The 20,694-nt window shown below is 39.1% G+C and overlaps 1 protein-coding gene across 1 annotated transcript in view; it reads left to right on the forward strand.

Annotated features, from left to right (window-relative positions):
- Positions 1–20,694, forward strand: part of PRKD3 (protein kinase D3) — a 45,815-nt gene that overhangs the window by 10,873 nt on the left and 14,248 nt on the right. Inside the window, exons 3-11 of the mRNA XM_040611490.1 lie at positions 3,820–3,958; positions 5,671–5,802; positions 6,512–6,669; positions 8,257–8,446; positions 11,198–11,275; positions 13,253–13,436; positions 14,958–15,081; positions 17,898–17,975; positions 19,602–19,878. Coding sequence (XP_040467424.1) covers positions 3,820–3,958; positions 5,671–5,802; positions 6,512–6,669; positions 8,257–8,446; positions 11,198–11,275; positions 13,253–13,436; positions 14,958–15,081; positions 17,898–17,975; positions 19,602–19,878 — 1,360 coding nt within the window. The remainder of the gene's footprint in view (positions 1–3,819; positions 3,959–5,670; positions 5,803–6,511; positions 6,670–8,256; positions 8,447–11,197; positions 11,276–13,252; positions 13,437–14,957; positions 15,082–17,897; positions 17,976–19,601; positions 19,879–20,694) is intronic.

A 20,694-nucleotide genomic window follows, 5' to 3' on the forward strand; every position in this document is an offset into this window, starting at 1 on the left:
TGGGCGCACAGGGCTGTGCTGGGGGCAGAGGGGAGGAATCTGAGCTGAAGCGGGTGGAAAGGAGGGGTCAGACGTTGTGTTAGGGTCTGTTCTTTTATAACGGGGGAATCTTGGCGGGGGTTGTGTGCAAGGACTTGTTCATCAAGCCTGAAAAGTTTTGTTAGATATGATTGAATCGGGCAGGCTCCTGGCAGGGGCGAGGCTGCTGCAGCTCCATGCCCCAGGTGCAACCAGTAGCAAGACTGGCCACCTATTCCGGTAGGCACAGGCACTCGGTTACAGGTGTACTACACATAGGTGTATACACACAGATCGACACAGGCAGGCACACAGAGCACTCACGAGAACACAAACAGCACCGATGGTCTCATACTGTGCCCTTCTCTGGTGGTTTGGGGTGAAGGTCTGTTAGTGGGAATACACACACACACACAAAATAAAAAATAAAAAACAAAAAACCCACCCCCACCACTCCCCAACCCCTAACAACAACAAAAAGCAGATATCTCCAGCAGCTGGGCTCAGGCACCCTTTGCCCAGTATCAGTCACTGGATCTTGGTCTTTCCAGTTGCTGGCACCTGGATGTTCAAGCTCTTTTTTTCATTCGTGCTGACACCAAAGACGTGTGGGTCCTCTGACCTGTGGTCTGGCGCCAGCTGCTGGTGCTCGGACTCCCTATACACACACATACGCTCAGCATGAGAACACATCATCCAGGAAAACAGAAATGGAATTTAATGAGAAGATAGGACAGATGGTGCTGATCAGGCACGGGCCATGACCAGGCAGTTGTTCTGACCAGCCCCTGTTTGCAGGTGACCAACCTTTTTTTTGTCTTTTGTATATAGTTGTTTTGAGAGGACAGTAAAACATGTCACTGCAGTATCATAAGCATTCACAATATGTAGCTTAAAAGGTCAAGTAATGTAGAACTAAACAGGAGTGCTGATGCCATCACTTCTAGCAGTCAATAATAGGTGGGTTTGCTTTTTTACAATGCTTTTATGCCATATAAATTAATCTAGCCTTTATCTGGAATTCATTTGAAAAACAAATCTTAATTACAGGCATTATACTGTTATTTACAAACTTTGGACTTAATGTTGATGCAGCTTTCTAAGGAATGTAATGTCTCATATTTTCAATGATTACTGTTGCTGTCACAAAGAGGATTTGAGTATTCAGCTGTAACTTTGTTTATGTCCGCTAATGCTTTTTAGTCACCAAAATTGATGTTGTATGTTGAAAATATTTTAATAAATCCACAATTTGTACATGAGAATGGGTGGATGGTGCTCAGGCAGAATACATATGGTCGTAGCATTTAAAGAAAGTGCTTCTTGCTACGTGATTATGTGACCTCTGGTTACTGGGGTAGGGGATTATGTGTAGGGATGTTCTGGCACCTGTGTGATAGGTTTATGATCTCTAAAAATGCAAAAAAAAAGAGAAACAAAGACATCTTTATCAAAAGAAGGAGACTTAAACGTGTGAAATAGCTCTGGAAGTTCCTTGGAATCTGTGGTTTGTAGGTGGTTCTATGAATTTAATACCAAGGGGCAATAGTTCACACTGATTCTCTGCATCATCTCAGTTGTCCCTCCTGGCAGCTGAAATTAGTAGCAACATTAATAAAAGGTGTCATGTTTATCTGCAGGCAGATGTATATCGTATTCATCTTGATTTTCTCTCCCTTTTCTTGGAATTAAGTTTTTCAGCAGCATGATGCAATTGATATGCTATAAATGGAAACTATCCTGAGGATACAGTTGATTATAGCATTGATGTAGTAGCTTCCTCTTGTTGACACTAGCATTAAGATGTGATGCCTGGCTAAACAGTTTATATAGTATCAAGGAATAAAACTCACAGCACTTATTTAAAGAAATGAAACTATAACTTGTTTTCTTGGTAATTGAGGCACAGTGGAATTTTAGTTAGAGCTTAAAGCACGATCATGGAACTGCCAGTTCCCTTGGAAGAATTACTAGCGTGCTATATCTATGCATGTTCTGAATATAAAGTCAAGTCCTGTGTGTACTTGCAGAAATACTGAGACACATATTTGGGCAGCACAACTAATTATCAAGCTTTTTATTTGCTTTCTTAATACAAGTAATCTTTGGGAAATTGGAAAGCCGTGATTTTCAGGGTATTAAAGGATATTTGCTAGTTATCAAGATGAATCAATGTATGAGTATACTGAATTATAATATGATGAGAGCAGTTCTTACACGTAATTCCAGATGACGTCCAGGATTTTAAGCAATAGCATTTTACTGTATAAAGGTTTAAAAAGAATCTGGTTTAGGGACGTACAATGCTGCTGTTGTATCTGTACCATGATGGCTACTGTACAGAGTACAAGAGAGTATCAAATTCATGTAGGAAACCTAAGAGTGAGCTGGACGACAGAGGAAACAGTCTGCTGCTTTGGCACCAGCCCAGCAAATCAGTTTCTTGGTGCTGCAGATTAAATATCTACTGGTGTCAGTATAGTTTTGTCACATCCATCTTTTGCTTTTGCATGGGATAAATGGCACAAATCCTGCCTGTCTTTGTGATGGTCCAAGTAGATAGTATGCTTTGCACAACATGGGGATTCTTAAGTATTATGTGTAGTATAAATGTGTGTAGGGTGTGCACGCCAAACCAGAGAAAACCAACTTAATATTTCAGATAAAATTGCTACCAGAAAGAGGAAATTATCTTCTGTCTGAATGGGAAGGGAGCGTGAAAACAATGAGCGTGACAGATACCTTCATTATTTCTTTGTTTTGGTAGAAACAATTGACTACTTAGTTAAGTACAACTGATACACCACAAGCTTTATGCAGATTTAGACCCTGTTACTTATTGGCTGTGCAAGAGCTAAATTACCAAACTGTAGCCTGTTACCTAATTAATTGAAAGCTTGTTGTGTGCTTTTCCATACTTTTCCCCACGTTCTTCCTGTTTTCTTCTGTGGAGCACTCCTGTGTGCGTGCCCACCTTGAGTGAATTTTGGTTTAAACAAAAAGGCTGAAGGAGCTGGTTGATTGGTACTCATGCCTCTCGAGGGTCTATTCCTACTCTTTCTCTGTGAGCTGTTTACTTTTAAGCTTTTCATTTTAAGAAGTTTTAATCATGCTTGACAATATTTTGAAGAGTGGGGAAAATTCAGAATAAGAAAGCTATTTTCAGTGAGGTGTCTGGGAAAATGGCATGTTACTTAATACATCTGTTCCCTAGATGGATTTGCAATATTATCTTCTGTCCTGTTGGAATCGAGTTTTCCTTTTCTTGCATCTGCAGATCTAAACTGTTGTAGAACAACAACGTGAAGCCTCTCTTGGCTTGCTCCTCCAGAAAAGCATGACAGGTGCTGCTGGAGTGTCTTGAGCTGAATACCTGCCTGACCAGTCTGTGAAATAAGGGTTACAGGTGGTAGTATCCGAGTTAGAATGACCTGTGTTTGCTTTCAGATGCCAGACTGATTATGCAGGTCTGAGAGACTAAAAATCCAAAGAAACAAAAACACTTAATATTTTTTCTCTTCAGGTTTTGAAAAAAACTGTTGGTAAGAGGGAATGAGGAAGTTGGTATTGATAGATTTTATATATTCTGTTTTGGTGTGGGTTTTTGGTTGTTATTGTGCTTTTTTTAACCTTTTTATGCTCCATTTCAGTTCAGAAAATGCTTCCGTTCCTCAAAAATAGGCAGATGTGTTTTTTCATGGAACATTTAAAATGCTCAAATTCTGTAACTGTTATTAAAAACATTTATGGGTAGGATTATCAAAGAGCATGTGTTAATTCAGAGTTTGCTTTCTATTGCAGTTCCCAGAGTGTGGTTTCTTTGGCATGTATGACAAAATTCTCCTCTTCCGTCATGACCTGAACTCAGATAATATTTTGCAACGAATTACATCAGCAGAAGAGATCCATGAGGGAGATCTTGTTGAGGTTGTGCTCTCTGGTAGGTATTGTTGTAACAGTGGAACAGTGCTTTGCTTTATTCGGTAGATTAAAAAAAATAGGACTTTATGGAACATTATTATCATGCTTGCCTTGAGCTCTTTAAGTCTCATACTGGGTCACTGTTTTGGGGTAGAGGTTTCCAAGAAAATCCATGTGGTACTGAAATTCCAGTACACAGTTTTGCTATCGTTTCATTGTCATGTTTTAATCTTCTTCAGGTCTACTATTATAAACAAATCTGAATTATAAGAATATGAATTTATAATTATGATAATATAAGTTTATTATCATAATTGTTGAAGCTGAATTGTAGGTAGGATTCAGAATTTGCTCTTCCAGCCCTGTTGTTGGCTTTCTCTTGCTTTGATCTGTCTTTCTGTTCTGTAGCTTTTGCCATTGATGGTTTATACTGCTAAAAGGCTTCATATAAACGTAGTTGCTGAATCATAATATAAGGACAGCCTCTTAATGGTTATTATAGTACTTGAAAACAGTTTATTTTAAATGATAAAGTTTAATGATAAACTCTCCTTAGAGTGGTGGCTATTAACCTGTGGTACTCTTTAATAATGAGGACAAAACCCCCCCAAACTCTTAACTGATTTGAGCTGTATGTGTTTCATTGATAACTCGTTGAATTCAACCAAAAGCTGGCTGCGGTTAAACTACAAATAAAAGGACTAGTATCAAGCAGTTCTTTCAGACTTCAAGGACTAAGTGCCAAACTGAGGTTATGTTCTAGAAAAAGAGATCTCTTGGCTGTCGTGGGATCAGATTTGTAAGTTAGATCAATAAAGTATGACTTCCAGTCATAAGGCTGTGTTCCTTGGCTGCGTTTCAGGACCTGCTGTTGTAGGCATGTCTAGGCTGTTCAGTAGTTGATCATCTTGGTTTGAGCTTTTCAACGCTCCTGGTGAATGCCGTATTTGGAAAAATTGTTGTGTGTGCCTCTTCCTGACAATCTCTGACAGTTTCCTTATAAACAGACCAAAGAAATTGATGCATTTTGAAGACACATAAACCTCTTTCTGCAGGGTTTTAAAACAGACATGATAATCTGAATATGCAGTATATATTTGATCAAAGAATAGTAGCCATCAGGGCAAGGTAATGTTGATGTAAAATACCAGTTTCTTTTCTTTTTTTTACATTCCAAAGAAATAGGACAAAAATTTCCTTTAAATATATCCAGGCTTGTTTAAGAAAAAGGACATTACTAGTGAAGTTTCCAGTGTTCCATGGAAACTATCCACAGTTCTGTTTTGGTAGGGTTCAATCTAATAAACTTTTTCAGTAAAAGTCCTTTAGAAGATAAAAATGTAACCTGTAGAACTGTCCTTTGAAAATTCTGAAGGTTACAAAGCAGCTTGAAAATGAACTTGCTCTTTCAAGCGTTTACTGTTGATTTTAGCAAAGCTTGTTGGATTTGTCTTCTCAGCTTAGTGAAGTTTTCAACGTTGTGACTCATACTGTTGATCAGCTGTGGCTATTAGCCTACAGAATCCAATGGATTTTTTTTCCTCGATAAAAAAGCTGCTGAAAAGTATGTGATCTTCTAAATGCATATCTAAATAGTGTACAGTGAAATGCTGATGTCTAAACAGCTCATGAGTGTTCTTTGGATCTGCCTTTTTTAAAACAATTTATTTTTTCCATCAATCCTTGTTGATCCTGTGGCAAGAACCATAACTTACTGCAATTTTTTAAAAGCTTTGGCTACAGTTGAAGATTTCCAGATTCGTCCTCATGCACTTTATGTGCATTCCTACAAGGCTCCTACTTTTTGTGACTACTGCGGAGAGATGCTTTGGGGTTTGGTACGACAAGGATTAAAATGTGAAGGTAAGTCTGTGATTCTTAGTGTATTTTTGTATATATGTATCTGTATAAGATGAGGAAGAAGAAATTGTATCTTGTGCAATATGTTAGCACATGATAAATACAGTATTTCATAGAGTTGGAATGGGTTGTGCATCAGGAAACCCGAGTTCTGATCCTGGCATTAACACAAACCGTGTGTGACCTTGGGCAAATGTCCGAAGATGTGTTCTTGTTTCCCGCTTTGAAAAAAATTAGTTAGCTTACAAGTGTGTGCTTTGCACAAGGAGCACGGACTTCGGAGAGACTCCCGAAGGGGAATCCCTTTCCTTATGGCCTTCCTCCAGCTGGCTGTGGAGCACTCTGCAGCCTGCTGTCAGGTACTGGCGCTGCCTGCTCACTGCCTTCTCCCTGGCTCTTGTGCTCCAGCAGGAGGGACTGGTGCCAGCCTCCTGGTGGGAGGAGAAGTGAGAAGCACGGATCTGCTGCTTTGGAGCCTTAGGCTTTGTTCTAGAGCTGGGCTGACGGGAGACCAGTATTATAGCAAATAGTGCAAAAAAAGCCGTTTGTGTATTGCACCAAGAACACTAAAATAAGAGAATTTAACAGAACAGTATTTCTGCCTTTACAGTTTTCCTGGATCGTATTTTTAACTACTATATCAAAATATTAGTACTATTTTTGTTAATTTGAATGTTGGGAGTTTTTTGTTTGAAAAACCCTTATCTTTCAGGTTGTGGGTTAAACTACCATAAGCGATGTGCCTTCAAGATTCCAAATAACTGCAGTGGAGTGAGAAAGAGGCGTCTGTCTAATGTGTCTTTGCCAGGAGCAGGGCTTTCAGTCCCAAGACCAGCACAAGCTGAATACACATCCTCTGCCTCTGAAGAAGTATGTAGTGTGAAAGGGGGAACAGTTTCTGGCTTTAAATCCTTTCACCTCTGGGGATCTAGATAGTGTTGCAAGTGGCTTGTAACAAGTACAAAGGATTTGAGCTTAACCATTATGATTGGTTTTAGTTCTTTTTTAAATCTGGTGGGTCTTAGGCTGTGACACTCACTGGTAACTATTATTGCTGTGAGGAAAGGGAAGCAAATTACAACTTTCATGGAGAAATTTGTTATTGGCCTGTCACTCATATGAACTCTAAGAGCTTTGGTTTCAGGAGTGGTAAAACACCTTGCTGCCTTTGTAATACAGATTTATTCTGTAATTACAGTATCAGTATAGAATAGTTACTTGGTTAAGGCAGTACAAATTGTAAGCTTTTATGGTGGGAGATGGAGAGAGTGTTCCTGAAATGCTGTTAAGCTTTTCACAGAGTTAACCTTAAAAAAACCAAGCCCTGTCAAGGAGGGTGTAGGGATGAAGAGCTTTACAGTAAAAACAGTCATCCATAATAGTTCTTTGTTATGATGATTGCTGAGAGGTTATTGATTATACTGCAAGTATATTGGGATCATAAGACAGGACAGGCAGTGATAAGATACATTTGTTTCATTGCTGCTTTCACAGTGGGGTAAAAGCAGTGCTTTTGACCCTTCATCTTTCCTACTTATCTAGTTCTATTACTGTACACTGTAATGATTCTTACCATAGTTTAAAATATAAACTTTATAGATTGTCTAGTTAAAGAAAATAATTTTTTTAGCTAGAGGCTACAAAGCCTAGTCCTGAGTCATGAAAAATATTTATTCTGTTGTTTGTAACTATTGGTAAGATCTATTCAGTGAACACAGAATTGTAACCAGTTCTCCTATCACAGGATTTAACTGTGGTTTCTATGTGCGTGTTCAGTACCTCTGACACCTCTTCTGTGCTGTCCGATTTCAAATGCTTGGCTCAGATGATCAGTAGTACCATGTTTGCAGTTCATCTTTCAGCCATCTTAAAATGCTTTAGGTACAAGGCCGAGTTCCTTTGTTTTTCTGTACATGTGAGTAAATGTAAGTTTATCCTGCTGAATGTTCAGTGTAATACTAAATGCCTTTTTTGTTTTTATTGCCGAAGCTTTTGTTTTAACTTAATTTAAAACTTAGTGTTTTAACAGTCCACCCATCAAATCCACATCTCTCCAATTTTTAGAGAAGGGTGTTGTGGGGGACCATGTCAAAGGCCTTACAGAAGTTCAGACAGATGACAGTCATTGCTCTTCCCTTGTCCACTGATGTAGTCACTCCATCATAGAAGTCCAGTAGGTTGGTCTGGCAGGACTTTCCCTTGGTGAAGCCATGCTAGCTATCTCTAATCATCTCCCTGCCCTCCACGTGCCTTAGCATAGCTTCTAGGAGGATCTGTTCCATGATCTTCCCACGCACAGAGGTGAGGCTGAGGTTGCTAGTTCCCAGGGTCCTCCTTTCTACCCTTTTTAAAAATGGGTGCAGTGTTTGCCTTTTCCCAGTCACCAGGGACTTCTCACCTGCCATGACTTTGAAAAGTCATGTTTTGGTGCAAATCATGTATACCTTCTTTATTCAGCGGTGCTGCCCAGAACCTAGTAAGAGGATTCCCTCCTGGAGTGGCCGTCCCATCTGGATGGAGAAGATGGTGCTTTGCAGAGTGAAGGTTCCACACACCTTTGCTGTTCATTCTTACACTCGCCCCACCATATGCCAGTATTGCAAACGGCTGCTCAAGGGCCTGTTTCGCCAAGGAATGCAGTGTAAAGGTAAACATTTAATGTTCTGCTGCAGTGATAAATTCCAGTAAAGGTCTTGTATTTAAAACTGTTTTCAACGTAACGTTTTGGTTGCAGAAGGTTGTATACTGTGAAATGGGGCAGTGTAAGTTTTGAAAAATTTTCTATTTTTGAAAGGATAACAGCAGCCCTCATTTTCGTTTTAGTAGACTATGCATTGGGCGTGTTTTTTTGAAAAATAAGATGTAATCACATGTAGATTAAATTAGGAACACCTTAATTCTAGAAGGATAATTCTAAATTAATAAAAATGGGAAATACTTGTCTTTGATCAATGTCTGTCTTCTAGGCTAATCACTAAAGAAGTTGTAAGTTTTCATTATGTTATTCTAGCACAGAATAGTTGTTATTATCTTCTGGAAAAATTTTATCCAGGTAGGTGCCTCTTCTGAATTAGATTAGGCTTAGGTTTTTATTTAACCTATGTTAAGATGCATGACTGCAGTTCCCAGACCCTTCCTATGACATTGTGATCTTTTTCTGGCTCTTTATTGCTGGATAGTGCGGATCTGTCAGCTGCTTTGCAGGAAAGAAAACTAGTGATGAATCATAAACATTAGTATGTAAAGGACTTTAAATTTCTCTCATGTGAGTTTGTTAGATGTGAGTACCAAAGGTCAACATTTGGAAAGAGGTTGCTTAATACGCTTTCAGTTTTCTTTAGTAGAAGAAAGCAAGAATTGTAAGCTTATAGCTGTGTTAACTTTCTTTTGACTAAAATACTGCTGTCTTACGTAAGTAAGGAACCAGTTTTCTCCTTCCTTTATGTTTTTGTTTATTTGCAGTCTTTGTAGCCTGTTTGAAGTCTGAATCCTGAACTGGTTTTGATATTTTTTTTTTGATTTTTTGAGTCAGTGTGTCTCTTGGATACATGTAATACATAAATAATGAAGCCTGAAAAGGTGCTTTGCCATTTTAACGTATAGATGCTACTGACTGTATACAGTTGTTGTAACTGTATATCCAGCTGAACAAATGGGGCTACCAGGTCAGTTTCAGGGAATGAATGACATGGGACAAAACAGCATGTGTGTGTGGAAAACAAGCCTAGAGAAATGTTATGTATATGCACAGGACAGAACCAAATATATTAATAGTACTCCATTTATGCAGTATGATCCTATAAATATTTTTAATATATCGGGAGTTGATATCAAACAATCAAAATATTTTCATACTGCTTTCTCCTACAGATTCTTAAGGTTTCCCATCGACTTCCTTGTGCACATTCCCAAAGCTTGGGGTCTTTCAGCAGTCCCATGTTCCTGAGTACCCGTAAGAGCCCTGGATTTCTTGAATTCATCCAGGCTTCTACTTGGACTCTGAGGATGATCTTTGGGATTGCTAAGGCTGTATTTGTGGTAATAAACTAAATGTGCCCAGAACATTCCTGGACACCTGAGGTCAACTGGGACAAAATGACCTGTACTCATGAACAAGTTTTCTTAGCATCCCAGCCTGGGTGGCTGTATGTTGGGAACAGTGATGCTCTGATTTATGAAATAGACCTGGGAACTGTTTGGGATTGTACTAATGGTGTGGGCCAAAAGCATGCTAGGGAATATTTCTTACTGTTTCCTAGACTAGAGAGTTGCATTGCAGTACCCAAGAATGTTTCTGGATGTAGTTTAATTTATTAGGATTGTCTCGCTCTTAGTCTTTCTAGTTCCTTGGTAGGATTTGAAATATGTTTCTTCCAGCCCCCTCCAAATTAGGGAAGTAAACATATTCTGTAAAATGGACTGAAAACAGTGCTATAGAAATGACAGTTCACTGGTCTCATCCTAGGATGTTTCCTTGTAGGCACTCAGAAGCTGAACAGGATTGTATTCTGCTCCAGAGTTTGGCTTCTCTGCTACTAAAACCAGGGGGGATGATAATAAATTTTTCTTGTCTGGCCTTAAAAGGAGAGCACAATGAGCTTTATTTGGATAGCATAAAAGGAATAAATTATCAGTTTGAAAACATTTGTGGGGGCAGTAGGGAGTTTTGAAATTAATGATGTTACACAGAGTTGAAAATTACAGTGATACTGCTAATAAAGGAAATTCCTGTTAATACTGCTATTGTCATATGCTGGACTTTGTTCAGTAGGCTGCATCTGATACCTCAGATGTAGAAATGGCACACATCCAGGTTAGATTCCATCTCCATGTCAGGCCAGATCTGGACATAACATTATTCTGTCTGCCCTGTGTCAGCAGGCAGAAATGGAGCTTCAGTGTTCAGCCAAATTTGTAATCTGAATGACAGGGCAACTGGCCTTTGGGATTTACTGCAGAGCATATTTGCGCTGTGATATAGGTGTGTGATCCTGGAGGCTCTGATGGCTGCAAGTCTTAGGCAGCAGGTGGGGAAAAATGATAGAGATGGGATTTAAATCATATAGCAATGGAAAAAAGGATGTGGAACAAATGAGAGGATGGGAAAAATGACATCATAATGGAAAACATGAACTACAGAGAAAGCTAGAGAAGCAGAAAACTTTTCTACTGGAAAGGGAAGCGCTGACATAATATATAGTGGTTGGGCAAATCAACATGTGACATCAGGACAAGATTGTTAATTTCCTTCTGGAGGTGACCTCATTTGGTGCTGTCTTCAGTTACATGCAAATGTATGAATCTGAACTGAAGCTTGCAGTGGAAGTAGTGAATGATAGAATGTTAGTGTTTGAGTAGGAGTAAGGTTCTGGTATCATGGACTTACCTTCTGTTTTAGATTGCAGATTCAACTGTCACAAACGCTGTGCGTCTAAAGTTCCTAGAGACTGTCTTGGAGAGGTGATTTTCAATGGAGGTAAGATGAGAGATGTGCTTTCAAATACTGACAGATCTTTGGAGGCTTAACAAGATGCATTAGCTTTTGGATCCCTCGTCTGAATATTTTACATCTTTTTATTTTATCTTCCTTTTTTTGTTTTTTTCACTAGAGATTTCTAGCAGTTAAGAAGATTCACTGTAAAACTTATACTGTGACGACTTTAATTTTAATCAGTCTTGGCAAGTACAGTATATTTTGCCTGAGATTGCTCAAGGGAAATAAATCAAGAAGCCTCAGTGTACAAAAATTAAACATCTGTTGTGATCAGTCGGCTCATTGTTCACCATGAAATACATATTTTCAAATGTTAATACCTGAAGACAAATACCATTTTTTTGTGACTTTCTCATATCCATGGTTTTTAGTGGCCAGTTATGCCAGTGTTTTATGAAGTGAAAGAGAAAGGAAAGAACCAAGCCTAACCAAACCAAAAAACCCCGCTCTTAATTTTTTGATACCTCAGTTAAGTAGGAGTGTGTTCTGAATAGACCTTACAGAGTTGAAAGGGGAAGGTGGGGAACGCTATGTGGAAAAAAGTTTAGAGTCTTATTCTTACAAGTCTTAGACCAGTGTTAAGGTGATGAAAGGTGGGATGGATGAGCAGACAGTGAGGTGGACTGAATGCTGGTTGAATGTATAGGGCTAGAGGGTGGCAGTTAGTGGCATGAAGTCCAGTTGGAGGCTGGTAACTAGTAAGGTACCTCAGGGATCAGTACCGGGTCCAATCCTGTTCAACATCTTTATTAATGATCTGGATGATGGGGCTGAGTGTACCCTCAGCAACTTTGCTTTTGGCTGGGATGACTGGCTGATATGCCAGAGGGTTGTGCTGCCATCCAGAGGGACTTGGACAGGCTGGAGAAATGGGCTCACAGGGGTTGTTGGACCAAATGATCTCCAGAGGTCCCCTCCAACTTCAGCCATTCTGTGACTGTTGCCCAAACTCTCGATCCTTGATGCACGTGTTTTTGAGGGGAATGAAATTGGTGACAGCTGACTCAGAGACCTGGGCAGCAGCCTTGTTAGCCAGTGGGTCCCTTGCTGTTGCACAGCGTATCCCATCCTTTCATGCCTGCCTTCTCCAGCTCCAAGGCTTTTGCCTAGGTCTTGAGATTGGTGGCCATGAACAATAGTGTGCATCATGTTGCTGCTGCAGCCTGTTTTCACCACCCTTGCAATGCTAAGGTGCTAGGGCACGTAGTTTGGGAACTACGATTTCATACAACCCTGTGGACATAAGGAGTTGTTTGTTTTTTTGTTCTCTCTCCCACTCTTAAATTGAGCTCTCCCTAGACCAAAAAAAAAAACCCAACCGAAAAACAAACCAAGAAACCCGCTACAGAGGAATGTATTTGTATGTTTTAATTTTTAATTTTCCACAGTGCAAGTTGTACAGCTTTTGGAAACTTTAAACTTCTGCCAGCAGAGAGTCAGATGTGAATAAAATCTGTTCTGCTTTTTTCCTGCAATACCATGGCCCCCATTTTCCCTTTTTACTTTTGCTATTTTTGGGCTACAAGGGCAGCAAGAACAGAATTGGGTTTCTGTTGAGGGAGAGTTTCATTTGCACGGGAACAATTCTCTGGGTCATCTCGAGCCATTGAAAGGTTAATTTGCACTGATAACTTGTGGAACAGAATTAATGTGATTTAGCTTTTAGACCTTAAGCTTTTCACTCTGTTTCTTGCACTGTGACTCTTGTTTTATTTGGGTCTCTCTTGCCTTGGCATTTAGCGCAACTGAATTGATAATGTGCATTAGCATGCTCTGCGTTATTTAGCAAAAACTTGAGGATTATGTATCTTCTGATTGTAGTTTTGTGTTTATTTGCATAAATGTGACCCGAAGAAGAAATTTGGGGGTTTTGGGGGGTTTTCTTTGTGGTGTGGGTTTGTTTTTTTTTTTTATTAATTGTGTATTTAAAATAATACCTCAATCCTGTGTTGTTTCCAGAACCTGCTAGCCCAGGCCAGGACTTGGACATGCCAATGGAAGTTGATAGCAGTGAAATGAACAGTGATGGTAGTCGAGGTCTAGATGATGCTGAAGAGCCCTCTCCTCCAGAGGACAAAATCTTCTTTATGGATCCATCTGACCTTGATGCAGACAAAGATGAGGAAGCTGTCAAAACCATCAGGTAAGTCATAAGGTGGATCTCTTTGCTCCAGACATACTTTCCTCAGTATTGTGAGTAAAATATTTCTGATTAGCCCAGTTCTACTCCTTAAGTGTTGTGTTTTCATTTGTGTTTTTTTTATTATTATTTTAACTTGAAAATTCTTTGTAAAGTTGTCCTGTCTGAAGAAAATCTGAAACATAAATAAATTAAAATAGTATAGTCTCTTCTAATCAGAAAAATGTGCTGTGCTATGACCGTTACCAAAGAAATAAAACCAGATTATCAAAACATGGTAAAATTTATGGCTTAACATGTCTGAGACATGACTAAGGTCTTTGTGACTTTAGCCTGCTTTAGTTACTGTTACACATGTGTTGATTTAAAAGGAATTACTGGAGATATTTTAATAGTCACATCATAGCCTATATGCATTTTAGCAAAGGTTTACTTTGTATCTTGAATGTGACTTTTCTGAAGTCTTCTATGCAATAACTGTTACACAGTTTTTTTAATCAAGTTTAGTCTTGTTACTTTCTGTGTTATCCTAAGTAGCATCATCCTGATTTTCTTAAGTCATTCTTAATAACATAAGACCAGTTGTGTTAGGTCAAACTAAAGGTGGTTTTTGCTCAGGGCTTAATAGCAAATATGTGAGGAAGAGCATATAGTGATACCTCCCCAGCTTTCAGTCATTTGTAGCTGAGGGACTTCCCAAGTTGGAAATAGCATTTTTTGTGTGTTACACCTCTAGGTAGGATTTTTCCATTTATTTCTAATCAGATTTGAAGCAATTAGGTTTTGGCATGTACAACAACCTGTGGCAGCCAATTCTACTATGTAACTGTGTGCTGTGTTAAAGCATCCTTACATCTTTGGTTTTGAAGCTCCCTTGTAATTTCATTTGTTTACAAATGTTTCTGTTAGTGCCACATGTAGGAGTGCTGGTGTTAAGCAGGTGACTTAGTGGTTGACTCCATCTTCAGTGCTATTAAAACCTGAACGTTTAACTGATCACCCTGTCAGAGATAGTCAGATCCTTGTCTGTAGGACAGTTAATATCCTGAGCATTGATAAAATTTTCTAGTGCAGCTGTGATGTGAATCAGCACACCCCTGTTTATTGAAAGTATGCTTAGATAGGGACCTTGATTAGTGTATTAGTGCAATAACAATATTAAGAAGTAGCGTAGTCATCTTATGATGACGAGAGAAAATAATAGCAATGCTGATGTTAATTGTATTTTTATCCTGGATTAAGACCAGCAGTCTCAGCTAATTGTTTTGAGAGAGGATGGTTTCTGTAGGTGTCCTCAATCCTGTGGTTTTTCTGTGTTCTGTAATTTTAAGTATGGCAGTACTTGCAGGTGGAGAGCCAGGGGGAGCTCGGATGACTTGTCAGTTTCATCTGTTGATGAGATTTGTATGAGAAGAAAAGGTGCCTGTTCCTGAAAATTATGGGCTAAATGTGTAGTACCAGTATAATTGCAGTACTTTTGTATTTTAACTTGTTAAATATTAACTGTTCTTATCTTTTTTTTAGTCCTTCCACAAGCAATAATATTCCTCTCATGAGAGTTGTACAGTCCATCAAGCACACAAAGAGGAAGAGCAGTACAATGGTGAAGGAAGGATGGATGGTCCACTATACTAGTAGAGACAATCTGGTCAGTGACTTCAGTTCCTTCCTATATTAAGTTAAATTATTTCTCTAAACCAGTGTATTTTATTTGTTTTATTTAGATACCTGTTTTACAATATCATTTGAAAGAACTTAGCCATGATATTCATTATAAAGAGAGATGGTGCAAAGGAGAAACTGCAGTTTATTAAAAATTCTTCATGTGGTGATTCAACAGTATTTTTCCTTCACCCTTTTAAGAAGTGTCTCTAAATTGTCTCAAACGAATTGCACGTTTCAAGATTTCAGCTTTTTTGAGATAATAATTTGGAATCATCTGCTTATGTCTTTCTGTTTAGCAGCTGAACTAAATATTTATATCAGTGTATTTATTTTACTACATGGAAAGGTGGAAATTATTATAAAATATGATGTGTACTGAAATCGTTGACACTATTATTCTAATGATCTAGGTGTTTATGTGTAGATACGAGAGCCCTTCATTCCTCTAGCAATTCACTCTATCTAAAAGTAAGCATTATTGAACACCATCCCCCACAAACTCATCATTCCTATTGATGTCAGTGAAATTAAGAGTTGTGGCTTGACTGTATGTCCCTGGGTATGCAAGCATCCTCCAAAAAGGCTACGTTGTTTGTTTCCAGTGCTACCAATAATGATCTTTTAATTGAACCTTCTTAGGCAAGCTCCTTGGTTTTGTCTGTTGAGGAACAACATATGGAAGAGTAACTGGTGTCCCTTAGAGTTGTCTGATGAGGGGGAGTCAATCGTCTCGTCTTTTGATAGATTAATGAAAAGGATGAAGTGAAAAAGTTCCCAGATCTCATGAAGCACAGTGTGTCATATTGAGACTGTTCATGAAAGGCAGCATCAATACTTCTGCAGTCTTTGTCTCTATATGCAGGTTCTGATTGAAGGGCACTTCAGGAATTTAGAGAAGCAAAGTTATTTAAGATCTGCTGAAATCGAGCTGAGGGGTGACGCTAGTCAGCTCAGGTTACTGTAGTATTTTTACTTTTTCTATTTGTCAACTAAACAGACTACTGCAAGTGCTCTGTTGGAAACTGCCTTAGAAAACATTTCTTTAAAGTACAGTTTTCTAATACCTAGGCATATTTATCACAAACCAAAGTAAGTATTTAGCATATGGGATTCCAGCCAAGGCTATTTAACAGACACAGTTGTTACGGAAAAACTAAGTCCAGGTAGCAGGTGAAGATGAATAGTTCTAGCAGAACTATTCAGGGCAGACCTGGTATTTGACTCTGATTTAATCTGTCAGTACAGCCAGTAAATTTTTCCAGGGACTTTTTTGAACCTCCTCATAGAACAGTGATCAGACTGTACACCTTAGCTTAGTTTTGATTTTCTTCGTCTGGCAGTCTGGCCGCTACCTAGATGACATCTACTGAAAAAGGCCATTCAAATGAAGTGGAGTGTTCTGCCCCAAAGCAAGACACCTTCAGCCAAGCAAGATCTCGCAGAGCTTCCTAATGGGAGGAGACTTCTGTATTAGGCATGACGACATGGGCTGTTTCCCTTGACCGCTCTGCTCTCAGCCATGTCAGACCGTTTCCTATTCCTGAAACAACCGGGGCTTTCTGTCCTTCCGAAGAGGTTCATTGTAACTGCAATATCTATGCTTCTCACTGAGCGTGGATGACAAGATATTTCACCCTTTATAATGAGAAGTTTCTGTATCATTGTCTGTATTCTTTTCCTCACTCTGAGCCCATCCTTTCTCAGAATAGGCTATGGGCAAATTGCGAATCCATGAGTTACCAACCTGTTCCTTAATTCCCCACCTCCAAGGTCTTCCCCGATTCATGATTTAATAAAAAGTGTATGTGTCCAAAGGACAGGTTCACCCTTATGCTTTCACCCAGCTTCAGTTCAGTGCTGGCTGGGAATTCCGTTTAGTTAAATCCATTCATGACCTAGTTCTCTTTGTTTAACCTCTGCAGGTAGTCTTAGCTTCCCCATGATAGAAGTGATTTAAGCTCTGCGGTATTATGTTTCAAACTTTGTCATCCTAGGCCAGAGCTGAGGGTCTTGGATTTTTGTCACAGGAAAATGGGGATGGGCTTCTAATTGTATGAGTGTGGTGCAAACAAAGTAAGTTAGATTCATGCAGCCATATTAGCTTTATAAACGTTTTTTTTGTTTTGAGGAATGTTCTTCTGTTTAAAATTATGAGACTGTGTTATGTGCAACAGCTTATTCATGTTACTTTTTGGTGGAGAAGATATTTCTTATTGATGGAGACTTCCAGAAAATGGCTATTTAGTCTGTCTTGATTTCTGTTTCCGCTCCTGCCTCCCCCCCCCCGCACAGGATATTTTGTCCATGTGAATCTCATAATCTGTCTTGCCACTGTGTGCTTTGACCTTCTAGAGGTCTATGTTGACAAAAGAATTAAGGACTTGTTAGGCTGGCTCAGTCCTTGATCCCTTGTGATGTTGGTGTGAGGGCACTGAGGGAGACAAAGCATGACCCCCACAATTGTTACTAAATTAAAATAATTGAGGTTTGTGAGCTTATGCACCTGGAGTGAAACCTGTGTAGATAAGTTTTTCCTGTATGAGATAACTTGTTGTCACTGCTGTTACTGTAAGGTAAGTGATACTCTTTTCTAGCTTGTGGAAGTAATTTTTGAGCCTCTTCCTGAGTTAAAAAATCTCTATTACCAAAGCATATTATCTCATGTATCTAGTCTTAAGACGCAACTGTAGATTAATGTTATTACCTTAGTAATTTAAAGCATTTCTTATGTAAATAATCAAATTAAAAAAGCCATAGCAGTGATTTATTCCTTATGTTATTATACTGTGCATTTTGTAGAGAAAAAGACATTACTGGAGACTGGACAGCAAATGCCTCACGCTATTTCAAAATGAATCTGGAACAAAATATTACAAGGTAATTAATGTTGAGTAATAATTTTGTTACACTTGATTTACTCAGTGCTTTATAGAAAAGAAACCTATTTGTGAGCAGTATAGCATTATCTTCATTTCCCCATCTTTTTTAATCAAAACTGTGACCAGGTCAATTGTTGGCCAAAGCTTCTAACTGAAAGGGACTAAGACTAACTCTTGAGAAGTTGCTTGCAGCTCCTGTTCTAATCCCCTTGAGTATGTTGTCTCCTTACATTTTACGTGTAACGTTCTCCTGAATTACCTAGCATATTAAATTTTCCTCTCGATTACCAGAAAAATTGTTTGACCTCGAGTCTGATGAAGGCTAGGATTTTTTTGTTCTGTAAGTAGTGACTGGAAGTTTGCATGCTTATATATTTTATTTCAAGGTTCCCAAAACTAAATTATTTCTGACTGTACAACTGAAAGTTGCGAGCAAGATTTAAAGGAAAATTTTAAATGAATGAAGCTTAGCAGTAAGTTTTGTATGTTGTTAATATAGTAATGTGTTCAATGGCGGAATATTCAGAAAATGTGTTCCAATGTATAAACAGGATTTTTCCCTTTCTTGTCTTACACCTTTAGGTGGGGGTCCAAATCTTGCAGCTTCTTCCTTTATAACATCTCTAAGATCAAGCCTTTTCTCTGTACACCCAGCTAAACTTGCCCAGATCCTTTTCATCCCTATCTTGACCAATGCAGTCTCTTCTTCTCAGACCTCTCTGATACTTGTATTGCCCTGTGCATTCAAAACACAGCTGGTAAAATATGTTCCTTGCTTGTTGCTCCGTTATGTCACTGCTTTTAGTCCTTTGACTTGCCCCTTTGCACCCCTTTTTTGACTGCTTTAATCTCAGGTTGTCATTGCTGTTAGCATCATTCACAGTTTTTCCCTTTATGTTTATTTGCTCTTCATCTTAACCGGCTACTGTCTCTCATCCCCCTAATGCCAGCCCAGTGTTCACCTGCTTGTTCACTGCTCTGCAAGTGACGTGCACTGTACACCTTCCCCATGTATGTGGAATGTCCTCCTCCAGCTAGTGTGGACTTGCAACCATTTCTTCCTTCAGATCTGTTCACTAGTACTGCTTGTACCGTGATCTTAAACTGGCAAGGTAGAGGAGTCAGTAGAAATTGTTAATATCTGAATGAAAGAGAAACTTTACCCAAAATGATTCAGATATGTGAAGCAGTGCTTACTGGTTAGCGTACATAACCACATCCTCTTCTTAATGTTGTCTTGTTGCACTTCCCCTCCCCCCTCCCCATCTTGTTCTTCTGTAGCTAAGCTGTATAAACTACAGTGGGGAAAATGGTTATTCTGTAGCTGTGCATCATTTGTATGCAGTGGGAACATGTCTCATGCTGAGTGTAAATGCTGTTTGAGCAGAAAGTAGTAGTTGAGTGGAGACAGCTGTGGTGGGGCTAGAAGTCTCTCTAGGCTTGTATAGAGGAATTCAGAAAACTCTGGGTGGGCAATGCTCATTTGTTTGACTTTAGTTATGAAGCTTGGTGTTCTGATGTATTTGCTTTGATTTCTTTGCAAACGCTTTTTAAGTTTTGAGTATCAGTATATTAAAATTTTACGTGCGTTTTCATTTTTTTAATCTTTAATATTTTTCTTCAGGAGATTCCACTTTCAGAAATTCTCCAGGTGACTCAGCCTCGAGATTTTTCAAACGTGGTGCAGGGCAGCAACCCATACTGTTTTGAGATCATCACTGACACGATGGTGTACTTTGTTGGCGAAAACAATGGTAGCGGTCATCACAGTCCTGTTCTTGCTGCCACCGGAGTTGGACTTGACGTAGCTCAGGGCTGGGAGAAAGCCATTCGTCAGGCTTTGATGCCAGTCACTCCTCAAGCTAGCGTTTGCACTGCTGCAGGACAAGGAAAAGATCACAGTAAGCAGGCAGACAAGGCGCTATTATTCATATGCTGAAGTTGTTAACGCTGGAGAATCCTTTCAGAAAAGTGCTTATTTAGAGTGAAGTATTGCCTGTCTAATCTCTGCTGAATTGGGTCCATAATTTTCCGCAAGTCTCTACAAAGTGACACTCAGGCTCGTGGAGGGTGGGCGAATCCTTGAATTCGTTGTAGCAGGAAGTAGTAGTTAAGAGTCAGATTTACAATATGGATCCATATCGCAGGGCTTCACCGTAGGAGCATTAAGAACTCAAATGTAGTTGCTGGATATGAAAAGGGACCTTAGTTTAGATATTTCTAATATACTTTATTAAGTAAGTAAAATACATTCAGACTATATGCATATACTCTGAAAGAACTAGATTTGGATGTTTTTTGATGTTATCTCTATTTTATTTTCTTTTTTTAAATCTGTGAGATGTCAGTAGTTAAGGAGAAGAAAAGGCGTTAGTGATGCAATGTAAATACTGCCAGTGATGGAAAGAACTTTTGCTGAGCTGTGGGTACTAACAAAAAGTACCCCATTCTTCTTTTTATGCACCTGCCTTCCTTTTCTTTCTCTGGCATAGGATCATATTCGTTATCAAGGCTCCACTAAACTTTATATTGTGTTCTTTCCCTTCAGACATCTCCTTGTTCCTTCCAATGACATTCATTCACATTCTGTACTGAGATTTTTGCTTGCTTTCTTTAGTTCCCTTTCATCTTCCAGGTACTCCTTAATCTTAGCAAAATTTTCTCTTGCAGGAGATCGAGGTTAGTTTCTCTGTTTCTTGAATCTGGCTGTTCTGTGT

This window comes from Falco naumanni, chromosome 12 (genome assembly GCF_017639655.2).
Source record: "Falco naumanni isolate bFalNau1 chromosome 12, bFalNau1.pat, whole genome shotgun sequence".
Lineage (NCBI taxonomy): Eukaryota > Metazoa > Chordata > Aves > Falconiformes > Falconidae > Falco > Falco naumanni.